The following is a 22,626-nucleotide window of genomic DNA, read 5'->3' as shown; positions in this document are numbered from 1 at the left end:
GAGTTAATGCCTGAAATGCCAGCTTCTCCCTGCATACCTTATCAATGCAGGTTGACACATGCCTTCATGAGCAAGACTCGTTCATATATACTGTGTGTGTATATTATATATGAGGCCCGGCGAGGAGGAGTGATGTAAGCGACATTTTTTAATGCTATGATGATGATAGGCTCGGATGATAGGGGAGGGGTTAAAATAGTGCTATATGGCATTAACTCCAAAATGGCCGATGTGCCCCTTACATCAATCCTCCTCGTGGCGCTATATATGTATGTATGTATGTATGTATGTATGTATGTATGTATGTATGTGTGTGTGTGTGTGTGTGTGTGTGTGTGTGTGTGTGTGTGTGTGTGTGTGTTCTGGTTTTGGAAAACTTACCCAGAGGGAAAGCATGCATGGACACGTAGGTGACCCGAGGATCAGTTATTTAATTCGTTTTTGTTGAGATAGTCCTTGGTCTGTTGTCAAAGGGCTGTTTGGGAGGCATGCGTTGGCTCGGCTGCTTGTCCCGTATTAACCCGTGTTGTTAACATCTTCCTCCTTTCCCTTCTGTTACTTTCAATATTTATTCCTCCACACCATCGTTCTGTTCAATCCCTCTGATACTTTCAATCATCCCTCCATTACTCCATCGGCCCATTTCAACGCTCCACCAATGATCTCCCTTCATCAAACATCCCTTCAACAGTCCCTCCTTCACCCCATTGATCTTACCTTTTATCCTGCGGCCGTTTAGTCATCCCTCAGTCATGTAGGTTTCCTTTCCATGTTCCCTCCATCCGCACATTGCTTGGTAACCCATCAGGTGCTCTCGCATGCATGTTCATGGCGCTTAGTGCTCGGCATGGCCTGCGAGGCGCGGCGCGGCGCTTCTCGCGGTCGCGGTCGTGGTACATTGCAAAATCGTGTGACTGGGCGTTTTCTTCGTGAAGGAGGGGTCTGGGGGCTCTCGTTTCAGTTTGGGTGCGTGAGGGCAGGGTGGAGGCTTCGTTGAGAGTTCCCTCAGAATGGTGTGGTAATTTCCACAAGTGACGTCATGCACCCGCCCTCATCAACTGCAAACCAATGGGAGGGGGAGAAGGCTTGTGGGAGGAGGAAAAGAAAGCTAATGTGAAGAAGAAGCAAGAAAGGGGGTAGAGGAGGACTCGTGACAAGGTCGTGCGAACAGGGACGAAGAGCGCTCCTGAACAGATGTCTCAGAAAGAAGAAACGGAAGAAGAACAAGAAGCGAATACTTCGATATCGCGCGGCTGGGGGCAGTCAACGTCTCGGTTAGGAATGATGAAACAATTTTCAGTTATAAAATTTAAATGTAGACACGGTGAATTCGCATGCATGATGGGAAGAGTTGTGACGTTGGACAAATTTCCATTTATAGCCCGCAGATCAAAGGGATGTACGCGGCCATAAGTGTGACAGAAGACACAGGACAGAATAGCCAATTATATAAGAGCGCGATGTCGCCGCGCTGTTAAAACCACTTCTGTCACCAAAAAAGTGTAAGAAATCACCTCCACAAGACGTTTTAAAAAACACCTGGTGAAAAACAATGAAGAACGAGAGTTACAACGCTGCGCGTCAACAGCAAACGGACCAGGAAGATTATCACTTCCTGCTCAGAACATCAACTTCCGGCGTCACACAGAAAACGATTCAGCACAAAAAACGTTGCTCTTCCACATTAACCCGCCCACAATTCACCCGGAAATCTCCGCCCACAATTCACCCGGAAATCTCCGCCCACAATTCACCCGGCAATCTCCGCCCACAATTCACCCGGCAATCTCCGCCCACAATTCACCCGGCAATCTCCGCCCACAATTCACCCGGCAATCTCCGCCCACATTCTACCCGGCAATCTCCGCCCACAATCCACCCGGCAATATCCGCCCACAATTCACCCGGCAATCTCCGCCCACAATCCACCCGGCAATCTCCGCCCACAATCCACCCAGCAATCTGCCCACAATTCACCCGGCAATCTCCGCTCACAATCCACCCGGCAATCTCTGCCCACAATCCACCCCGCAATCTCCGCCCACAATCCACCCGGCAATCTCCGCCCACAATCCACCCGGCAATCTCCGCCCACAATACACCCGGCAATCTCCGCCCACAATCCACCCGGAAATCTCTGCCCACAATTCACCCGGCAATCTCCGCCCACAATCCACCCGGCAATCTCCGCCCACAATCCACCCGGCAATATCCGCCCACAATTCACCCGGCAATCTCCGCCCACAATCCACCCGGCAATCTCCGCCCACAATCCACCCGGCAATGTCGGCCCACAATCCACCCGGCAATCTCCGCCCACAATCCACCGGCAATCTCTGCCCACAATCCACCTGGCAATCTCCGCCCACAATCCACCTGGCAATCTCTGCCCACAATCCACCCGGCAATCTCCGCCCACAATCCACCCGGCAATCTCCGCCCACAATTCACCCGGCAATCTCCGCCCACAATCCACCCGGCAATCTCCGCCCACATCACACCCAACAATAAGTGTGACAGAAGACACAGGACAGAATAGCCAATTATATAACAGCACGATGTCACAGCGCTGTAAAAAGTCAGAAAGCAGGAGAGAGAGAGAGCAGACGCAGAAGGCTGAGGGAAGCAGAAGGGAGAAGGGCACGGGACAAACTTGCCTGAGCAGAAGACTGACAGACTCGTGAGGGAAGGAACACAAATGTGTGAGGGAAAAGAACGGAAGGTTTCACGAGCAGTTGGTGTTTAGTTTCTGTGGAAAAAGAACACTCCTTCCACGAGCGTCATCCCGCACTCTCGATCCTGTCAGGCTCTACGAAGGACGATCAGGGTGAACGGCGGCACTTCATCGATGACAGCCTAAGGATGAAAAATCTGAGGCAGAGGAGGGCGAGTCACACATATAGCTCACATATCTGGGACGCCAGAGAGGACTCGCCGACTGAGTCCGGGCACCTCAGGGATGCGGCTGCGTGTTCCCATCGCTTCACCTCGCTACTGCTCATCTTCTCCATTCATTTTGCTCCACATTCTCCTATATATTTGTGTGATGTGAGGGAGAGAAGGACAGACTGCTTTCCTTTTCTCCATTCATTACTTTTATTGTATTTTCAAGTCCTTGTTTTCTTCTTTGCCCCTGAGTGAATGATGGCCAAGTCCTTTGTTTAAGTAAGATTGAAGAATAATACGTGTTATGGTTAAATCTGCTCTTGTGTACCTTTTTGCTTTCTTGCTTATAAATACTTGTTTTTAAATGATTGCTTGTTTGTGTGTTTGTAATAAATAATTGTTCGTTGCGATTTCCAATCTGTCTCGGTTGTCTTTTCCTTTATTGTTTTGATGCAGTGCACAAGTAAGGTTAGACCGGACGTTCTACCCCAATAATTTGCTTTGTCAGCCAGCGTACACTTACTCACGCTCGGCAGTAATCCGAGTACGTGCTGAGGGCACTGACCCCAATTATCCGGCCGTCCACACGAAAAGTATCCCGTGAAATAGTATAACCCTGCCCGGATTGGCTGTGCCAATCGGCGTTCGTGGTTGCTTCGCAACCTGCTGGTGTGCAGAGTTATCTGTGCCTCGCGGCCTCAGGACCAGGCGTTTGGGAGGGACCCAAATGCTTCCCCTCATGGCAAGCCTTGAACCCCGGATCCATGACAACACACACACACACACACACACACACACACACACACACACACACACACACACACACACACACACACACACACACACACACACACTCACTCACATTTATTGGTATACATTTTTTTTACTATATTTACACTGTCGGATCCCGACATTCGCTATTCCGCTATTCGCGGTTCATAAAATGCTACCTGCTTCTACATTCACGGCCATGTGCAACATGTATTCAAAGTTTTTTGAAGGCGTATTCATGGTTTTTCACGGTATTTTTGATTTTCCCTGACGAATCACAAAGCACCGGGAACCTATCCCTCTATTTTGCATTGAAACAATGCCCCGACATTTACGGATTTGACATTTCCGGCATTTTTTCAGGAACGTATACCCCGTGAATGTCGGACTCTGACAGTATATACATTCATATATACATATTACTCCCTAGACCAGATCCATCACAATGCATAGACCGACATAAAATTGGGATGGATTAGAATAGCTACTTCATAGTACCTGTTTGAATAAGTACGGTGTAATTCCTGTAAATGATGAAGCGTGTCGAGCACGTGTTCAGAAAGCTCTTGTCTCCTCCACCCCAGTGTTTGTATCTGTGTCTGTGCCCCACCTTTCCCCTTAATTGCAATCTTAAACCTTCTCGATCGTACATCTGTCCCTGTAATTTTCCATTTCAAGTAGCCAAATCAGCATGGCCTACGACCTCATGGCAAAATTGGACAAAGGTCACCATCTGTCACTGTAAGGACATCAAACGGGCTTGAAAAGAGCTGGCGGACATGGAGATCTTTTTGTCCGTCACTCGCCAGTGGCGTGATCATCGTTGAAATCCTGCTACTGTTACTACACACACACGTACACACACACACACACACACACACACACACACACACACACACACACACACACACACACACACACACACACACACACCAACCCAAAATTCACAATAATTGCACATCAGGTAACATTAAGCTATAACTTGACAAACCTGTTTATTTAAAGCAAAATTACAATTTGAAAAGAAATCTGAAAAAGCGATTGGACAAAAAAAACCTCTTAAAATGCTACATTAAATCAACCAGTTATGCTCAATCTCGATGAACCAACTTTTGGGCTCCCGGTGCATTTCCTTTTGTTGTGTGTGAATGATAATGAATGAAAGGAATGATGCGTCGAATGACCTCATCTCACGTCAACATTTTTCTTGCATTTGTTTTCTTTACATCAGCAATGCGCCACAACAAAAAGCCTTTTGTCTCGATATTATTCGATTTATTCGGTACAAAGGTTTTCTACATATGATATCACATTGAGGATTTACTGGATTTGTCAAACCTGTGTGGTCATGAATCATTTGCTTGGTTCAGTTTGAGGCCACACTTTTATATCAACCAATCAAATATATTGTTACGAATTAGCCGGTTCGGACAGCCACGCACGACCGCTTAAGGCCCAACCGCAGTCGCGCGTCCGCCGAAACCGGAATTCAGTCGTAGCTTCCGGACAACTCCAAAAACCTGCTACGGGTGCCTTAAAGCACCATAAACTGTCAATATCCTGTCCACGCGGTACAGGGTTAATCGCCGAATCTCGATATACCTAATTATCCGCGCAGACTGAAGTACCGAGAATTTATACCTCGACGGAACTCGTACGGAAACGAGCCGCTAAGCGCGCTTGTTCCATGTGCGATGCCGAGCAGTTTTAATCCCCAAGTTCCTTTGGACCAATTGACCACTATATTTGGCTTTAATAGCCGTATAATTTCCCGAACGCGCCGCGGAAGTGAATGGGAGGAAATGACGCAACGAGCAGATTGACATTCAAACAATGGGGACATTTATTTATACAGGCAAGCAATCAATGGGGGGAAGGGGACATGACACAAGAAAAGCCTCCAGCCGATGTCTATTTATTATGTACAGGCACGCACTTAACCACAATTCTACTTATAAAGACAAGGCACCACAGAACACTTTCATACAAAACCCCAGAAAAGAAACGGGCTTGTGAGCCTTTATTCCAACTCAGAGCCTGGGTGACCGAAGGCTCACAAGAGGCCGGGCAGGTTACCTGACCGCCCCTTGTGATGTCTCAAAGGTCTTCGGGTCGGTGACCCCGGATGTTCCTGTCTGGCCCTTGTGTCGCTACGTGCCAGTCGCTTAGCAGCCCAGCGGCTTGAGCAGCTTGCCGAGCGGCTTGCTCGGTTCCCCTCGGTCGTCCGGTCTCCACTGCGGCCTGGTCGGTCGGGTCTGGCCAGCAACGCGCTCGGAGGAATGAACGGGTCTTTTGCTCTTTTAGAGTGGTTGCTCGTCGTGGCCCATTCACTACCTCAGCGTCGCTCGACCGTCTCAGGGCCGTTCGCCCGGACCACGACGCAGCTGCTCAACTCCAGAGAGGGACGAATATCCCGAGTGCCCACTTCGCCGCACTGCCGCCACCGTCTGCCTCCTCCCCCGAATACGTGCTCCGTGTGCCTTCCTCTCCCGTGACTGCCCGTCTCCAGAGAGCGATGACTCTCCCGCATAAGCCCCGAACTCGTTCGAGCTCGACCCTTATATTGGCCCAGGGTGAGCCGCCCTTCGATCTCTCACTCGAGGCTGGGCTCCGCCCACTTTTCACCTTCACCTCCGACCTCTCACCCCTGGTAAGCCTCGCTGGGAACCCCGTGTTCGACGCCATGGGTTGGTGTCAGGGAAACCCTCATTTTGATCCGATTATGTAAATCGGCTCGCGCAGCGGCGAACCGCAGCGGCGCACAATGGCGGCTCGTGCGGAGGGAACATTGTTTGTCGATGATGATGGCGTTTTTTTCGGAGACGATGGCGTTGCGATGTTTGTAGGAGATGATGGTGCTGCGATGTTTGTTGGAGACTAGTACGTGCCCGTAAAAAAAAAATAATAATAATAATAATAAATAAATAAACCACACAGGCCGTTTCTTCGCTCTCATGTGCCCGTACGTGCGTGACCCGGAAGTTCGATATTATTCTCAGTTCGATTATTCGCAATTTATTTTTAATACCCAATTATTCAATTAGCGCCAACGTATTTTACCTTTTCGCAATGTCGTGGCAAGGAAAAACAAAAAGAGAAGAGAAGAGAAAGAAAAAAATTTACTTCCTGGTTCGGACCATACCAGCACTCTGATGTTCCCGAAATTTATACACCGTCTAATTTGAAAACGATCATAACTTGGGCCATTCTGTTTATCTATAAATGCGCATAAGAAATCGAGAAATTATTAGAATACACAAAGTCATCACTCTCCGGAAGCCCTACGTTGTAACCCGTAATGGGGAACGTGGCTGAGCTTCCCTTCCCCATCGGCCACACCCACGCAACAACGTGTCTTCCCATTGGTTTGGTAAATAAATGGCCATAACTTGGGAAGCACTTGTCCGATTAATATCAAACCTTGAAAAGGCACATCCTCAGGTCCCCAGCAATATACCTGGCAAGTTTCAATTACATCGGACCAGAGGTTGTCGAGAAACAGCGGTCACACACACACACACACACACACACACACACACACACACACACACACACACACACACACACACACACACACACACACACACAGATTGCTGGAATTATAGATAGATGATGGTGTTTATGTCGGGGATGTTTCGAAATTAAAGACAGAGAAAGAATAATGGCTACCTCAAAGATTCACAGCCTGGCACACGAACAAATCCCTTTACACATCGGTGGGGATTCTAACCTGAAACACATACTTATCGAAATAACTGATCTTCGGGGAACCTGAATGATGTTTTGTGAATTTCCACAACTGCAACACTATGTAAATGCCGTTCAAATTTTGGTTTCAAAAAAGGTCTTGAGAAAACCACGGATGAGATACAAGCAGAACAAATGAAGGAAATTTCTTCGTTTGAAGTGGGTATTGGTTGTGGTGACACAATTTACCTTTTCATGGTTGCCTCACCCTCATTAGTCCTTGAAAAGGACTAATGAGGGACTCATAATTTCAATTGTTTTCAAGGACTAATAACTATTTGGATTGAATATTCGTATTCACCTTGAATGAGGATTTTTTTTAACTTCCAAAAATAATATAAATAAGTCCCTGTATGGGTTTGAGTAAGAAGCAGTCAAATTGAGTGATTAATCATATCGTCAGCATGCCCTATTGTTGTCACACTTAGTCATATTTCATTCCTCCTCATCAGAATGCAATCAATCTCTTGTTGAAAGAAAAAACAAAGCTAATACTCCTTATGGGCATTTTACCACCCAGGCTCCATACAATGCCACCACTATTATGCAGTGTGCACAATACAATTTGTGAACCAACTGTGTGATATACTAATATGCCCCACAGAGGTTTTATGACTCAATCAGATGAAAAGTTGCCCAGAGATAATTCAGTGTTTCTACTTTGTCATCAATTCTAGCCTTCTAGCCCATCGATATTCCAAATGGGATTTTAATCAACCCAGCAATCACGTCCACAATTCTGCTAAACATAACACACATAACCTACAGACAGTAAGCGAATCGTATGGTTCAAAGATTGGCCCAATAAGGAGTGTGGAAATACCAAGTATAACTTTACCAATCATAACATCACGTGAAACTTAAAGTGATTCACTACAATGTTATGAAAGTAACTAAACAAGTTTGAAATCTCGGTAACTGCATTTAGGGTTTGCATCATGTACAATACTGTGCCTCCATTTCTACAGGACTGACAGATATATGGGAATGTAGACAGGTCATCAAGAGGCACAAGGGCTGACGTGAGTACAAGTGTAATGAGGAAGAATAGATAGATGTAAGAGGATAGTTCGATAGCTGGAATGTATGAGAAAATGACTGGACGAGAGCAGACAGTCTCTACTTAACGCAGACAAGAAACTGGTTGCTCCAACTGCTCCTTGGAATCTGATGAGAATGGAAAGAAGTAGATATTGGACAGAGCTTTCAGAGGTGACACCTGACAAGAAAAGACAATGAGAGACCATGAAAAAGTAGTTGAGGGACTTCACAGCTAGTGTTTGTAGACTGAATGGTACTTAGCAACTGATGCAGGGCCCAAACTTGCAGCGAGCAAGAATTGTGTGAGAGGCTCCTTTCAAATGTATCATGCAATGTAAACAGTTGAAGAATTCCGAAAAGGCCGCAGCGCAGTGACAAATGCTGAAAGATACCTGGACGAGCTCGTACACACAAAAACACAACAAAACATGCTTTACTGTCTCGAGCCTCCGCCAATAAATATCTTTGCATGTCAATTCTTTTGGTCCTTTCGCCTAAAAATGAGCCACACTGGTGTAGGCTTGCAGTGCTTCTGCACCACTTTACGCCAGTTTAATAACAATAAGCAGTCAGACTACCCAACAAAACACACGCCATGCACAAAACAAGTACACGTTACTATAACTGGTCCAGAAACCAGTGTCTTCACCATATAATCATCATGCCAGCAACCCTTTACTCTGCCAGACTAGCTGATTGAGGGGATAGCATCTCCACATATACTTCCTCCAAATCGAGGTTAATCTTCTCATTGACGCCTGACTCACATTCTTGCACGCAGCTCTCCTTTCCCTCCCATGAAACCTTAGCCATGGCAGAAAATCATGGAAAGACTTGCAACAAACCATCCATTCAATCTCAAATGGGTGACAGAACACTCGTCAGACTTTCTCCATACAATTTTGCACACCTTATCCACATATTTGCTCCTCTTCAGCTCATGAGCTACTTCAGCATACCACATCCAGGGCAATGTAAACTCAAACAGTACATCACCAAATATGGTCTCTCAAACACGGCAGCGAGAAATACAAGGTGCCACACAAAAACTGCATTCAGTGCCTAATCCTTATCTGTGACAAGCATCCCCATCATCATCTGTCTTATGACTTCTCCATCCTCTCACATAAATTACACCAGCTTTTCCCCCAACCTATGACACTGGCCTTGCTTTCTCGCACTCTCATCTGCACTATCTCGACCACTGCTGGCAATATTTGATCATGCCACCACTGACATTTTCCTCTTTGCATGCACTCAGCTGCAACATGCCACCCCAAATATAACACTGGCACCTTGCATGTACAAACTGCCATGTTACCAAGTTCATGTCAGAGAAGGCAGGATATCAAATTATGCTCTTCAAATAAAACCCTGCAACATTGGCTGCATCAACCACATCTGCTGCCAGAGTACTGCCTTAATCTGCACTCCCTCAGAACTGCATCCATCGACCTCAATGTGCTTGCTTTTCAGTCTTCAATAACAACCCACTGCCTCCTCATTTTAGACTTCTCATTTTACCATTTTCCTTCGCTCTTTCCCATTCTCCTTTCTACCACCACCTTCACTTACACCATCCCAGATTTTGCTTCTCACTCTGCACCGCACCTTACACATTTTGCCATATGTGGTCCTTCATCTTCTGCACCTCTTCACAAACTATTCATTCACTTCTAGCGCTCAATACTTCAGAACAATTGGCCCCTTACTGCTTGATGGTGGGGGAGATGACCTTGACAAAAGGAAGAGTAATGTATGCATATTATTCCAGGTCAAATTTGAAGCAAAAATGTGTTCATGGTTGTGTCAATGCTTGTATAAAAGGGAGGGGAGCAGGGTTGTGGAACCAGAATTTACAAAAATGGGGGAGGGTGCGTAACCACAACTTTAAAAAAGGGCAAGGGTTGTACACATGGCATTTTGTAAGTTGTTTCACTGACACCACAATTCACTCTGTAAGAGAGGGGGAATTTACCAGTTGAATCATATGTTGGGTGTTCCTCCCATTTAACAGCCAGCCCTCTGTGAGAGAGAGAGAGAGAGAGAGAGAGAGAGAGAGAGAGAGAGAGAGAGAGAGAGAGAGAGAGAGAGAGAGAGAGAGAGAGAGAGAGAGAGAGACAGAGAGAGGCAGACAGACAGACAGAGAGAGGCAGACAGACAGACAGACAGACAGACAGACAGACAGACAGACAGACAGACAGACAGACAGACAGACAGACAGACATTGTGATATAAATACATGCTTGTTTGTTTAGTGATAGTTTTGTTTAGTTTAGTGATTGGTGATATAAGTACTCTGTTTACTTTGGAAAAATACCTCGTTGACTTTGCTTTTCCTCTTTCGCGCTTACTACTTATCGTTATTTCTCTTTCTTTTCCTCTGCTTGCTGGTACTGCTTGCGAGAGGTTACCTTTGTTAGTTCCATCCTTTTCGTTCTATTATTTTAAACTGTGGCAAACGGGCATTTGCAAAATTGCATATATGAGTCACTAGCTCATAAAAATGGGCTCACTATTTGCCCACCTGATGGAGTCAGTGTTGGGGATATTGTAATGGGCTTTGGGAAGCTCATCGGCTTTGAAATGGTCTTGGCAACATCTAAAATGATCCACCGAATTGTCTTTTTTCCTTTGCAAGAACGACTCGTTACCGAGGCAGTTGAAAATGGCTTATCTATGCCGCAAGATGTATTCGCTAATATTAACCCTGTCGATACACCAGCTATCAGGATCTCCCTGTCTAATTTGCCACCTTTCATTAAAGATGAGTAGATCGTTTCTACTCTGAGTCCCTTTGGCACAATTGTGTCACGGATCTCTATTCTTCCGCTGTGGCGCCGGGCAGATCCTTCACTTCGACACATCATGTCTTTCTGACGTCACTGTTGCATTATTCTAAAGAATAATGCTCAGACACTTAATGTGGTTCTGACAATAAAAATCAACAACTATCATTTTTGGTTCACAAGCGCCAGCCAGTGACCACTATATTCGTTATGTCTGTGTGTCTGTCTGTCCAGAGCATAACTCCGTGGACTTTGATCCGATCTTGATGAAACTTGGTTATGTATTCGATATCAATGTCTTGTTGTGTTTTCCTGGATGAGGGTGTGCTACGCCCATTGTGGGCGGAGCCACGCACAAAAAATAGCCATTTTTAGGGGGTAGTCAGATTAAAAAATCTATTTTCTCCTCGGGAATTGACTGAATGGAATAGGTTCCTCGGTATTTGAATAGCAAAATGAATTCTCTAAAACTTGTCATCCGATTTTTCATTTTCATCCCAAGGTCAAGGTCTCAAGGTCAAAAACTTAGAAAATTGTGAATTTTGACATTAAAATCATACGACCGCCCAAACTTTGAGAGCGAGGATGACAATATTTTTATGCATAATCTTGAGGTCATTCCCCACCTAAAGTCTTGAAACCATTTTGCTCTATCTCGAACACCTTGCCCGTGGCGCCCCCTTCAAGTTTGCTTTTACGCTGATTTCATCAAAGTATGGATAATTAATCTGAGGAGTGCGAAATGCCATATAGCCTATATGACGTTATATTGTTCCTGGAATGTTCCAGAGGAAGTTTTGCACCAAAGGTCATAATCCTTGACCTTTGACCTTAAGGGCCACAAAGGTCAAATTTTCAAAGTTGTGGGAATCGAACTGGGTTTTCGACCTTCTTCGACGAACTAACTCCAATAAGCTATAGCACGTACATCCTGTTTCCTTATTTTAATGTCCACAACATTGTTTTGTGACCTTTAAAGGTTATGCAAAGGTCAATTTTGAAAGTTGTTGAACGAAACCGGGTTTTCGACATTTTGCAGCTGTTGATTGAAGGCTACTATAATTAATTATAACTTGGTCAAAAATTATCACATTGTCTCATCCTTGACTTCTGAAACAATCTACATCATCAAATACCGCTCGTGATTGTCGAATACCATTGTCGTCTTCAGACTTGTTTTTTTTTTTCAATCGTCCTGTCCATCTGACATAATTTTTCAAGAAGAAATTAAAGGGTATCTTATCTCTGTTTCCTTCACTTACAATGGCTATAAGCACGCAATTTTCAACATTTACGCACCCACTGACAGCACTGATAGAGCAAATTTTTTTGCACAGACAGAAACTACTCTTGTTCACATTGACTGATAGCCAGCCTTGTATGTTTAGGTGGTGATTTCATTTGCACAATAGACTTTGCCATGGATCGCAAAGGAAAAGAACCACACCCAGCCAGCACTATCCCTTCGACTAGAATTTTGTTTAATTTTTCTCTTGTTAATGTGTGGAGGCTTCACAATTCATCCACACGTCAGTACACCTGGTGTCGCTGTTTCAATAGTCATTTAACCATTGCTAGGTTAGATTAAGTCTATGTTAATAGTGATTATCTAAACACTGTGGGGCATATTGAGTTTTTCCTAAACTGTTTCTCTGACCATCATATGGTCATGTTCTCCATCCTTTCTCCTGTCCGGAATTTTGGGGCTGCTTACTGGACCTTTAATGCAGGTCTCTTAGAGGATAAGTCTTTGCTTATGGCTTTTCGCGTTTTCTGGGGCATGCTACTTTTGCGGAAGATTGCTTTTCCCTCTTCTGGACAGTGGTGGGACAATGCAAAAGCACAGATTAGTACCTTTTTTCAACAATATGGTTCATTTTGTACAAAAGATGAATTGGCCATTAAAAATCTTTAGTATTGTCAAATAAATTTTAAGTTTGCAAACTAATCCTTCATCCTCTTGCATCATGGAGACCATGTCCTTGTCAGCTAAGAAAGCTCTCCATAACAGACTTAGTATAAAACAAACTAGGAGTGCTATGATCTGTCTTCGTATGGAGAATCATTGTCATTTGGACACTCTTTCCAAATTCTTCTTTGGGCTAGAGCATCGTGTCAAGAGCAGTCAACAACTAAACTTGTTATGGACAACACAAGTGGCAATAATGAAGGATCAGCAGTATGGTATTTGAGCTTCAGTTAAAGATTATTTTTCAGATCTTTATTGTATGAAGGATATTGACCATGAAATGATGCTTTCTTTGACTACGTCTCTAGCCACTTTGTCTGACTGCATTTGCAGGGCCTCTGTCATAGATGGGCTTCCTGCAGAGTTTTACAAAGCTTTCTGGGATCTCCTTGAACCAGAGCTGCTTAAAGTTTTTACTGATAGCCTGCAATCCAGCTTACTGCCACTTAGTTTCCACAGAGCAGTACTTGTTCTTATACCCAAGAAGGGAGACCTTCAGCAAGTAGAAAACTGGTGCCCAATTTCCCTGCTCTGTGCGGACAATAAATTCTTCTCTTAGGCTCTTGCTATTCACCTTGGATCCTTTATTGGAGAAATTGTTAATTCACATCAATCTTTTTGTGTTCCTGGAAGGACAATACATGACAACATTTTTATTGTCTGGGACATGAGAGACATCTGCAATATTGAACAAAGGAATGTTGGTCTAATCTTCTTGGACCAAGAGAAAGCTTTTGAAACCATTGACCACAGATACCTGTTTTCTGTTCTGTGGGGATTTGGTTTTGGGGATAATTTTATTTCGTTTGTTATATACCAATGTTTATAGTTTGATTAAAGTTAACAATATTTTGTGTCAGCCCTTTGTGGTTTGTAGAGGCATCCGACAAGGGTGTCCCTTATCTGGCCCTTTGTACTCCCTCTCCATTGAACCACTACTCTTTTTGCTCCGGGCACAACTTCATGGTTTTTTCCCCTTCCAATGGTAGATTCGGTCAAGGCCATTGCTTATGCAGACAATCTCTGTGTAGTTGTTTGTTCTGATGATGATATTTCTGCCTTAACGCAGTCTGTCGATAAGTTCAGATTAGCAAGTTCGACTAAAATAAATTGGCAAAAAAGTAAAGCCTTCTACTTGGGGCCACAAAATGTTTCTCCTCCGACTCCACCTGGAAAACTTAAATGGATGTGGGAACGTGTTCACTATTTAGAAGTTTTCCTCGGCACTAAGGATTACATCTCTAAAAACTGGGATTCTTTAATGTTTAAGAATGAGCAGCGATTGTCGAAGTGGAAAGTCTATCCAAACAGCTCTCTTATCAGGGACGGACAATCATAATCAATAATCTGTCAGCATCAATGCTCTGGCACAATTTTGTGACACTGCAGCCCCCTTCTCATATCCTAAAAAGACTTCAGAGCATTTTTTCTGGGGAGAGTAGCACTGGCTCCTGCCTGGTGTGCTGAGCCACCCTTTGCTGAAGGTGGACAGGGTCTTGTTGATGTCACCAGCAAAGTGATAGCTTTTTGCCTTTTACGCTTCGGAAACTACTGTACACCAATGCTTCATGGAAGGCCTTTGCCCACTGTTTACTGATGCAAGCCGGGAAACTTGGCTATTGTCAAGAACTGTTCCTCATGAATATGGAGAGGGTGGACACAACATTGGTCCTATCATTCTGCAGAAAATTGCTTGAAGCCAAATAGGCAATCACCTTTCATCGTAACACCAGCACATATTCCCTCCCCATGTTTTTACGAGAACCTATCTGTTTAAACCCAATTTTTGAAGGGGTCTGCAATGATTTTTGTTTGATGCAGCATTTTATTGATGCTGCATTTACTCGAGTGGAACATCTTATGAACTTTTCTCCCCATCAATGGAAGTTGGCTGATGATGTTGCCGTAGCTACTGGGATTACATCTATCTGGAGCAGAGGGAGAATTTTTGCAGTTATTTTACATTTTTTATAGGAGTCCAATCTAAAATTGGACCTGCAGGCAGAAGCTGCTCTACCCTTATCCCAGTCTTCTCCTCCTGCTCCTCCTTTTCCCAATTTACTAATTTTCTTTCAAGGCTTCATTCCCTTCACCTCATGAAATAAATCCGATGTAAATATTCTTTGCATTAAGAAACTAATTTCCCAAAAACCTGCAGAGCCACAGGCTCACTGGAGAGGGATGTTCAAAGCTAGGCCTTGTACAAAGATTCAGTAGTCCATCTTATATGAACCGTCAATTGTTAAACAGACTGGGGATTTGCAATGGTGATGAGCACACCACATTTTACCTTCAAATACTTGATTGCATCGAATAAGTCCTGCAATTCCTGAAACGTATCCCTTCTGTGACACCTTTGAAACTCCATTTCATGCATTTATTGGTTGCCCAAGACTGACACAACTTTTTACTATTTTATTGCATGTCATTCAAGGGTAGGTTTACTCTCTCTCTCTCTCTCTCTCTCTCTCTCTCTCTCTCTCTCTCTCTCTCTCTCTCTCTCTCTCTCTCTCTCTCTCTCTCTCTCTCTCTGTCTCTCTCTGTCTCTGTCTCTGTCTCTGTCTCTGTCTCTGTCTCTGTCTCTGTCTCTCGGTCTCTCTCTCGGTCTCTCTCTCTCTCTCTGTCTCGGTCTCTCTCTCGGTCTCTCTCTCTCTCTCGGTCTCTCTCTCTCTCTCTCTCTCTCTCTCTCTCTCTCTCTCTCTCTCTCTCTCTCTCTCTCTCTCTCTCTCTCTCTCTCTCTCTCTATCTCTCTCTCTCTCTCGTGGGTAGTTTGTTGTTTGGGTGTGGTGTCATGGCCGCTTTCTGCAGCTGCTCTATGCTGTGGTGAGTTGCTTTTGTGGTATTTTTCCTTCCTGCCTCCCCTCTTTCCTGCTATGTTTATCTCATTTTTTCTCACGAGTTGTGTTTTCTACACCCTCTGTCCTTGACAGAGAGAAAGAGTTTGAGTGGGCCTACTTGGGTGTGGCCTACCCAGTGTTTTTGAGGCTTTCTTAACATTTTGCTTCATTATTAATTTATTTTGTTTTCCTTGGTTTTGACCTTCTTGCCTGGTCTAAGCAAAGAGGTGTTAATTAAACCGCCGTTATGGCGAATACACGTCCTCGGTACAAGGCGTTTGATAATTTAACTCGGAAACATGCACTCGTGTGTTTTCCGCCAGAAGGAACGCTTACTGAGGACATTGTCCTTGCAGTCGGGAATATATTAGGTTTTGAACATGTCCGCACTGCGTCGTGATTGAATGAGAAAGTCGTTGTGTTCGTGTCGAATGAAAATTTTGTTCACGATGTTGTGAGTGAGGGGTTAACCACTGATAATGGTGTTTTTATGTTAGCTTCCCCCATGGATACTCATGCAGTTAAAATCGTTGTGTCTAATGCTCCACCATTCTTACCGAATGACGTATTATTGTCAGCCCTGTCTCGTTATGGAACAGTTGTTTCGAGAATGTCAATGATCCCCCTGAGGAGAAGTGACAAGAGGATAAAACACGTAATGAGTTTCCGTCGACAGGTGTACAGGTACTTCCCGATCGTGGCGACGGCACGGGGTTGAACATTTTGTTCAAGGTAAAATTTTAATGACCGCCAGTATCATATGTATGTCTCCTCGACCTCATTAACGTGCTTTCTCTGTGGAACCTTTGGTCATGTGAAATGTTTCTGCCCTAAGGTTTGGTGTTTAAAGTGTGGTCTAAATGGTCATGTGGATGTGGATTGTAAAAAGGATATAAATACCTCAAACGCCATTGAAAAGACTGAAGTGAATCGCTTCGGTTCAACTGTTCCTGCTGTTCCTACCTGCAGTGAGACGAATTATAACAATACCCCGGTACTAGGTGATGAGAACGATACTATTTCACTTCCTATTCTGGTAAATGAGGTACATCTAAACTTGTCAACTATTCCTGCTGATTCGTCATGTAGTGAAGCAATGATTGAGGATCCCATTATTATTTCAAAAAAACGTAGAGCATCAGCTGTTCGTTTCTCTTGGTACTGCGAAGAAGGTAGTATTGGAGAAGGACAGTGTAGCTGAAAATACACCTCAATGTGTTCCACATGTTTCGACCTGTATTGGGAAAAATATCGTGAAGTAGGTCCTGTAGTTGAGGAAAATACATCACAAAGTTTGCAGATTCTTTTTGAGAATATAAATTGTTGTTTGGGTGAAACAGATAGTGATGCTGAAGACAGTGTTAAACCACCCAAATGAACTGTTACCATCACCAAGTACTGTGAACGAGCAGTGTTTAACACGCCCCTCTTCAGTGCCACTTCACCGATGTAAATTCAAAATTGTACTCCGGGATCTCCGATTGAATCGATAGATAAGTCTCCGCAACAGCGTGAAACCACAATTTCAACTCCTGCTGAGCATAAGGAACACCATGGAAATGATGGTGACGCACTCGAGCTTTCCAGTGAACCTCCAGAGATTCTGCACATTCCATTAGTGACTTCGGAGGCTGAAATCCTCGACCCTGGAGGTACCTTGTCTGATTTGTCAGGATTTGATGAGGATGTTGAGTTGCCCGAGTTGTCTCAGTCTCCATCCGATCAGCCAACGATAGCTCCTCAACTGATTCTTTCTTTCCCAAATTAAACTTATAGACAGCGAAATGTAGTTATCAAAGATAAATTTCCTGATCGAGTTTCATGTATTCAAACTGCCAAAGATATTATGAGAAAAGCCGATGAGTTCTCCTTTACAAAGTCACAGTTTCACCGTCTCAGGAAATTCATTACGAGAGCCGGTGTTGAGATTTCACAAAACCCACCCAAACCCTTTGAATGAAGAAAATCACCTTTGGTACCTTAAACATTAATGGTGGAGGTGTAAACCACAACTGCCAAGCTCAAGTGAAAAGTTTAATAAGACGGAAGAACATTGACATACTTTTATTACAGGAAACACACATTACTCAGAATGTGGAATATGATTGGTGTTGTCTTTTTGCGGGACAGTGCTTTTTTGCGGGACAGCAACTTGTCCTCTCTTTTGGCAGGTGTCGCTGTCATACCGAGACCTGGGCTCACACCTGAGTCATGTCTCTTCCGGGAGATTATAAAGGCCAGTTTATCTCTCTTGAACTAGTCATTAACCATTTCCATTTCATTTTATTTAATGTGTATGCGACTAGTGGGAGCACAGAACAGAGAGCATTCTTTGTGTCTGTGATCAATCACTTACAGGTGGTTGATTTAAGTCGCTGTGTTTGCATTGGAGGTGATTTTTAACTGTACCTTTGAACCTGGAATGGATAGGAATACACCAGAACCTCATCCCGAATCTTGTAGTGATTTATCCTCTTTCTTTTCTCGGGTTGGTTTGTTCGATGTATGGAAGGTACTTTACCCCAATGAATCCCAGTTCACGTGGAGCCGTCTTACCAGAGGGGAGGTTTTCCTTTGCCAGACTTGACCGATGGTATATAAACTCATGGTTTAGGAACACGGTGGTCTCTCAAGATTTCTCTCGATCTATATTCTCAGATCATCATTAAGTCACCATGGGGCCTTTTCTCCCTCAATCAATACATAGAAGTGCATATTGGAAATGTAATACCACTCTTCCAGAAGATGGTCTCTTTAAAGAAGCTTTCCAAGTTTTCTGGGCTAACAAAATCCTAAGAAAACCCACTTTTTCTTGACTGAATTTATGGTGGGACAATACAAAAACCCAGATTAGGGTGTTTTCTCAGCAGTTCAGGGAAAACACTACAAATGTTAAGAATATAACAATGCCTTGCTTTGAAGCTGACATTGTACACCTAGAAAGTAAACTGGCTAACAACAATGATATAGGAAGTTATCAATTATTACTTGAACTGCTCGGGGATACACAACTCTTGTGTCAAACAACTGCGAGGGGATACACCGTTAAACTGAGTAACCTGATGGAAGAGACTGATGCCTGCCGGACCCCGCTCTGAACCTGTATGGGACTCTATGTATAACAAGCTTATAACTAAAAGGTCCGGTGATCTCCAATGGAGGTTGATCCACTGGATAGTCCCTTCCAAGAGGCTAATTAGTAAATTTTCTCCTGTATCTACGTGTTGCCCATTTTGCACATGTTCGGAAGATGTTTTCCATGCTTTTATTAACTGTGTGGGATTAATTCCTTTATTTAATTGGTTCAATTTTGTGTCACACAAAATGAATGTTGTAGTTTATTTGCTTTCCTTTATTCTTGATTTTCATGCCAAGCCTAATAAGGAAAATAGACTTTTTAGATTTCTCATAGCAACTGCCAAACTAGCAATATATCTCTCGAGGAGAGAAAAATTAAATGGAAAACCCATTTGGGCAAAGCGACGTAATGTTTTTCTTTAATGCTATCGTGTCAGTGAGAATAAAACTTGAATTTTCTTTCTTGCAAGATGCTAAAAGGCTTGATGAGTTCACAAATACTTGGTGTCACGAAGTAATTTTTGAGGTTAGTGATATGAGGACCAACTCATAATACTTTTGTAGTGTGCTTTTGGGTTATTAAACAAAGTTAATGTTATTCTTTCTATATTTTCTTCTCTCTCTCTCTCTCTCTCTCTCTCTCTCTCTCTCTCTCTCTCTCTCTCTCTCTCTCTCTCTCTCTCTCTCTCTCTCTCTCTCTCTCTCTCTCTCTCTCTCTCTCTCTCTCTCTCTCTCCTTTTCCTTCATATTTGTTCAATTGTATTTGAGTAATTTGCTGAAGCTTCCTTTTTTTCATTGCTTTTCTGTACCAATGGTTGATGTAACTATTTTACTTTTTTGTATTTTGTGATAATAAAAGGACTTAAAAAGTCTCTGTCTCTGTCTCTCTCCCCCGCCCCCCCCCCCTTTGCTTACAGAAATCTTTCATCAGAAATCATAGTAAATTCCTAGAATAGTGATTCCTCAGTTTTTAGTTTTAAATCCCCTAGTCCATCTTTTCTCCATGAAAGACAATGAACGAGAAGGGCACTCTGGAGAGCGCATTCCTCCACCAAGTAATGCCTGATCCACAAGAACATATTGGCCCCAATACATATTTGGAATATCATGCTATACAGTACTACATCGTTTTTGGCCCTATCTCTCAATGGTGAAGAATCACTTTGAAAATTAAATAATTCTCATATCCAGATCCAGATTCGGATCTTCAACAAAATCAAATAAATTATTCCTTGCGGCATAAAATTATTCCAACATGTCCACCAAGTTTCGTCCGAATCCGTCCACAACTCTTTTGAGATATCATGCTACATATCGTTTTTGGTCCTATCTCTCAATGATGAAGAATCACTTTTAAGAAATCTCGTAGTCGGATCCGGATCCGGATCTTCACCAAAATCAAATCATTTTGTCCTTGTCACACACCCAACCTGCCCACAAAATTTCATCTGGATCCATCTGCAACTTTTTGAGATATCCTGTACACAAACAGACAGGAAGGTGTGAAAGCATGAATTCATTCACCTTCGGTGGCAGAGAAAATAACTTCAGATAACCTCAGAAATGATCCACCTAAATAAAGGAGCGGATGAAACGCTTTAGAATCCACATTCACTGCCTCATTTTATATCACTGTGACATTAATCTTGCAACGAATAGACTTGTAAAGCAATCATAAGCATTTTACCAACATTTCACTATAAAAGCCACTCATGGTTCTCTCAACTAATAACGATTCGATGCTGAATGTCAGTCAGATATTTACTTCATGTCACCTTGATAACAACTGAGTTTGATTCCTGGTTCGCATCTTGATAAAAGGCATATGCTGCTTCGCATTGTGGGAACATTGGACATTTGCAACTTTGGACTTCATTTAAAGTTGGGTGTGCCCTCCCGATCCAAACTACCACCATGGTGTTTCGCGGGCAGTGCGAATCGTCTTGTATGCCATCCCTCGGATGGACCTTAAACTGGATATCCCGTCTGTTAGCATTATAGATGGTGGACATTTATAATTCCATGGCTGGGGCTCGAGTTCGGGTTAGGGTTAGGGTTAGGTGTCCTTCGCAATGAGTATGTGAGTTATCTCTGGCACCCTGAACAAATTACTAATTCCTGTCCAAATCACCGTCAGTTGATTGAACGTCAGGCCTGGCCAGCCAGTTCATCAAAGGCTTCAGCCAAAAATGTTCAGTAGTAGTTGTAGTAGTATTAATAGTCATCGTAGTGGTGGTAACATACATTATCCATTTTACCAACCCATGTTTTAATCGGTTGAATCAGATGAAGCACTTACCTCTGTAATTCCCATCACCTTGATAGCCGCCAACTGTCCCGTATTCACATGCTTGCCCTGTAAGAGTTCCAGAAAATAGACGTGAAACAATTGATTACAGTCACAATTATCATGAGTTTGATTTTCACATTTTATTTTATGCAAGTCTCATGGAGGAGCCATTTTATTATCTAATCCTACTGAGGAACCTCGAGCAAGGTGTCATGCCTCTGAAATACAACAAAGGATCTTCAACGCGTACAGGTTAAGACATTCACCGCATAGTTTATCATTGATCTGGTGCTCCCTAATAACACCACACCAACAGTTCAGTTCGTTCTATATCTGGAGTTGATTGCAGAAGACAATTCACTTGCCAGAGCTTCATAAGCTGTTGATGTCTCTTGATGTTTTGATCAACTTTATCAGCTCTTGATCGACAGAGAAATTTAGCCTAAGGTGGGTCAAGTTGTCTAGTGGGAGAAGTGAGCCAAAATTCTGCCCCCTCCCTCACGTCCACATTCTGTATATTTGAATCCTACTTGGTCCACGTGTTGAGGATACTGAATATTTTCATTTGAAATTGCCTGCTCCACTGTCAGCCAGCTGTTCAGGATACTGAACAGATAATCTGGAACAAGGAAGGCATGGAGAGGGTGGGGAGGATGGTATCTTGCCACACTACTCAACTTCATCAATATATCACAAATACCACACCAAAGGTTGTGCCTTATTGATGTTTCCACATTACTCTATTTTGAATTGCAATTATTTTCCAACATCATATTTGTCAGATATTTTGTCTCAGGAATGAAAAATATGGAAGGAATACTTACCCACCGCAGGCAAGTTTGGGACTATCAGACAGAAATTTGGTGGCAATTTAAAATACGACCCTTAAAAGAAAATATTATATTTACTACTTATGAATTTGTACTTCATTCCCTTGTGGTTATTTCCCTTCAAAGAATGAGGCTCATGGAAGAGCAATGGTAAATTTACAATGGGATAGTGGGGCAACAAATGGGTACAACTACCGAGGGGATAAACGGACAAGAAAGGAAGAGAGAGCGAAAGAAGGGGAGAAGTCTTTCTAAGACTTATAGGATGGCATAATCCCAAAGAAGCAAGTGTTCAGCAATCAGCACAGTTTTGATTCTTTCGTCCCATAAAATAATCTAATAAAATTAATAATCATGACAATAATAAATTACGACATTAAAAATGAAT

General features: G+C 43.3%; 1 protein-coding gene across 6 annotated transcripts in view; it reads right to left on the bottom strand.

The window, feature by feature from the left end:
- LOC147012940 (traf2 and NCK-interacting protein kinase-like) overlaps positions 1 to 22,626 on the bottom strand; it is a 262,159-nt gene that overhangs the window by 203,160 nt on the left and 36,373 nt on the right. For 5 of the 6 annotated variants that reach the window (XM_085854314.1, XM_085854315.1, XM_085854316.1 and 2 more), the window contains exon 3: positions 21,418 to 21,474. In XM_085854314.1, coding sequence (XP_085710440.1) covers positions 21,418 to 21,474 — 57 coding nt within the window. Of the gene's footprint in view, positions 1 to 717; positions 1,001 to 21,417; positions 21,475 to 22,626 lie in introns of those variants that run through there. The other variant, XM_085854313.1, reaches the window with a different exon arrangement.

The sequence above is a fragment of the Eptatretus burgeri genome, chromosome 14, assembly GCF_056783735.1.
Source record: "Eptatretus burgeri isolate ZD-2024b chromosome 14, Ebu_testis_v1, whole genome shotgun sequence".
NCBI classification, from domain to species: Eukaryota; Metazoa; Chordata; class Myxini; order Myxiniformes; family Myxinidae; genus Eptatretus; species Eptatretus burgeri.
This window is presented reverse-complemented; position numbering and strand designations above follow the sequence as displayed.